Source organism: Olea europaea, unplaced genomic scaffold (assembly GCF_002742605.1).
Source record: "Olea europaea var. sylvestris unplaced genomic scaffold, O_europaea_v1 scaffold12104, whole genome shotgun sequence".
Lineage (NCBI taxonomy): Eukaryota > Viridiplantae > Streptophyta > Magnoliopsida > Lamiales > Oleaceae > Olea > Olea europaea.
In genome coordinates, this window is record NW_019229529.1 from 1 (window position 1) to 3,444 (window position 3,444).

Sequence of the window (3,444 nt, forward strand, 5' to 3'; positions counted from 1 at the left end):
CCAATTATTAATCTTTGGGACACATCTCCAAGAGGAAAATCCGGAGGTTAGTAACCATATGAGGAGCCCTACAACTAGGACCTATTCAAGAAACAAGTTGGTATGGCGAATATGCAAGCTAGAAAGATGCTATTTGCCTGGACTTGCCCGGCTATCCTCGCTTTCTTGTGAAAGCTTTCATGATCCCCTACACAAATACTCATGTCGAGAAGAACTCCCGCGCTCGTGTGCCCTCCTTCCAGGGCCCACTTCGCTCCCTATAGGATTTAAGACGAATCTCGTTCGGGCTACTGAAATGAACCAAAGGCTGTTGACTCCAAAGACCGAGGTTTGGTTTTTTTTTTTTTATCTCACTAAAAGCAAAAGGCCGCGATCTATAGTATTTTCCTCTAATCTACATGTCCATTCAATATCCAATAATTAGGTACTGGCATAAGTAACAATTATATCTCTCTAATTGTTTTCATTAACTTAAGTTTGATTTTCTTCAATAGTGTTTTGAACAAGTCTCAGATTTTGAAGTTTAGGTAATGACTAAACATTGAGCTCAAATTTATAATTGTTAAATAGAAAATACTTAAAGTGGTCACTAAATCGATTTTTTCAAGACGAGGATTCTCGATACGAATTCGTATTTTGTACTTTGCTCATTCTCAAATTCTCAATTCATCAATTTATTTGATCAATCTAAGTGATATCACCTATTGGTGAATTATAGAGCCATTGAATTCCCAGGTGGATAGACACAATCTTGTCTAGAATTTAGATAATATACCTGGAGCTCAAGTGGAATTTATTTTCTACAAAATCATGCTATAAAATTAAACTTGACATGTGGTCTATTAATTACATTCCAAGTATACTAGTACTCTCCTTAAATTGTTTTTGTTATTAAGGACAAATCACAACCCCAAATATTGAAATAATTAACACTACAAATTTCAAGTACAAGGTATCAATCCTTGTACGTTTGGTTGTGTGAATAAGGACACGGTATCCAACAGGTATGTGAACGTATACTTCTTCACGTGCACCATGAATTCATTATTTTCATAAAAAACCTAGCGCATATAATTTTCATAAAATAGATGGTAGTATGATATGAACCGAGAGTGTGTGTGCTGTATATCAAGCTGGACAACTCATCAGCTAAGTACTGAAATGAATTATTTAAATTAATCCTAAATGCAGGTTACCAGATTCATCTGTGGCGGATTTGCTTTGGGAATCCGATTGAACCACACTATGGCGGATGCTTATGGAATGATGCAATTTCTAAATTCTATTTCTGAATTAATAAAAGGTGCATCTGCACCTTCTATTTCACCTGTATGGCAAAGAGAACAATATTTGAATGCAAGATCTCCCCCAAGAATTACATGCATGCACCATGAATTTGAGCAAATACGACAATCCAGAGACTTTATGGATTCGGACAAGCTATTTCGGACTTCCATTTTCTTTACTCCTAAGGTTATACAAGCACTTTATAATCGTCTGTCCTTGTCAGGAAGTTCTCGTAGGTGCTCAAGATTTGATCTCATAATAGCGTGCTTATGGAAATGTCGTACGAATGCACTGAATCCATCTAATCCAGACGAGACTGTTCGTCTTTCAGTCATTACCAATTTGCGTGGCAAGCCAGGCCTGAAAATACCGACTGGATACTACGGCAATGCTTTCGTTTATCCGGCAGCAGTGTCCACTGCCAGAATTTTATGCACTGCTCCATTGTCATATGCAGTTCAATTAATTCAAAATGCTAAGGCTCAAATGAGTGAAGAGTACATTAAATCAGTGGCAGATCTTATAGTGATCAAGAAACGACCAAAATATGCAACGGATTGGAATTTCCTTGTTTCAGACATAACCCGTTTACGTGGTGAGAAGATTGATCTTGGATGGGGCAATGCAGTGTATGGTGGAGTTGCTTGGGCCACTTCAAATCTTAGTTTTTGTACGAATTTCAAGAACAGTAAGGGAGAAGATGGAGTTGTGGTACCAATATGCTTGCCACCATTGGCAGTCGAAAAATTCAAATATGAGCTAGAAGAGATGACTTGTGAACCACTCTGCGGAATGTAAATTTCATAAGTTTGAGTTATATTATTCACCTATTTAAAATTAAATAATATCGTTAAGGAGAATAAGTTCAGTAATTTGGTCATGTTTATTGTGTTGTTATTTTTTTTTTTTTTTAATATAGTTCACTGTTAGTGTTAAACACTTAAAACTCCACTTGCATATTATATAAGAATTGTTTCTTTAAAATTTTGTTTAATATCAGCTTGACAAATGATGTTATGGACCTCAAAAATAGTATGTTTGGTAAAAATTGTTTAAAACTCATATTTTCAGAATTCTTTTAAATCTTACGTTCTTTAAATAATCGATTTTTTTTTTTTATGTGGATCCTAACTTTTCCTTATTTTTGAATAATACATTGTCCAAAAATTTTACATTTCACAAAATGTATTGTATAAAATTTGCATAAAACATGCCCTTAATGTTTTGGACCTTTTTTGCACCAAAAAGACCTATTAAGATTTTAATTTTATGAAAAAATTATCTTCAATCCAACATTTTAAGTTTCAACTTAAAAAATCAAGAGTTTCAAATTCAAAAATCAGATAAAATTATTTTTTTCCATAATAAAATAGTTATTATTAATTTTAAAAAAATTATATATCTTTCTATCTACTCTCTCTCTACAGAGAAGATCTGTAAGTTCGGTCACCACCACTAGCTCAGACCACCGTACTGAAAATCAACTACCCAACTACCCTTTTTACCCCTGTCATAAAGCCCATGATCATCCATCCACTACTCCCCGACACCGAACTCAATGTTTCCAACCTTATAGAATAAACTTGTCTATGAAAATGATCTTGAAACTTTTATAGCACCAGAGAACTGAAGGAATTTGAAGATGAGATTCATTTTTAATTTCTTCTGTTTTTCTTTTCTTCATAGGTTCTGTATAGCAGCAGGTGGCTACAACGATGATGGTGGTGGTAGTAGTGAATTTGAGGTGGCAACGACGATTTTGGATAGTGCTAACGGTAACAAGGTTAGATGGGGGTGAGATATGTTGAGTTTCTATACCCTTATCTTTAAAATACATTTTGCTCATGTTTATAAATTATATACACAAATACTCATGTTACTTATTTTGTTTCAATTAATCTTATTCGACAGGATCATTGACATCCCATTAATAGGGCTTACATTATGGCAGGCAATTTTTGGAGGGAAAAGGCAGCTGTAGTCATTTTTTGCTTGTTTTCTCTCTATTTCTTTGTTTTTTTCATTGCCACATAAGTCGGGATTTAGCCATTAACTTGGACTCGTCCATGTAGCTTGACTCATTTTGTTTATATATTTCGTGAGATTCAAGAGCACTATTAAAATTTTTCATCACTCAATTGTATCAATTTATAAGTT

At 34.3% G+C, this 3,444-nt stretch overlaps 1 protein-coding gene across 1 annotated transcript; it reads left to right on the forward strand.

The window, feature by feature from the left end:
• Positions 1–13: 13 nt before the first annotated feature.
• Positions 14–2,173, forward strand: LOC111374162 (methanol O-anthraniloyltransferase-like). Its single transcript, XM_022996793.1, has 2 exons — positions 14–328; positions 1,192–2,173. The coding sequence occupies exons 1-2, from the start codon at positions 59–61 to the stop codon at positions 2,083–2,085; spliced, it is 1,164 nt and encodes a 387-aa protein (XP_022852561.1). The 5' UTR covers positions 14–58; the 3' UTR covers positions 2,086–2,173.
• The last annotated feature ends 1,271 nt before the right edge of the window (positions 2,174–3,444 follow it).

Bases quoted from the DNA above. Each gene is read 5' to 3' on its own strand.
- LOC111374162 (XM_022996793.1), top strand. From the start codon at position 59: ATGAGGAGCCCTACAACTAGGACCTATTCAAGAAACAAGTTGGTATGG. The intron at 329-1,191 runs GTTTGGTTTTTT...TCCTAAATGCAG, and splicing joins TGTTGACTCCAAAGACCGAG to GTTACCAGATTCATCTGTGG.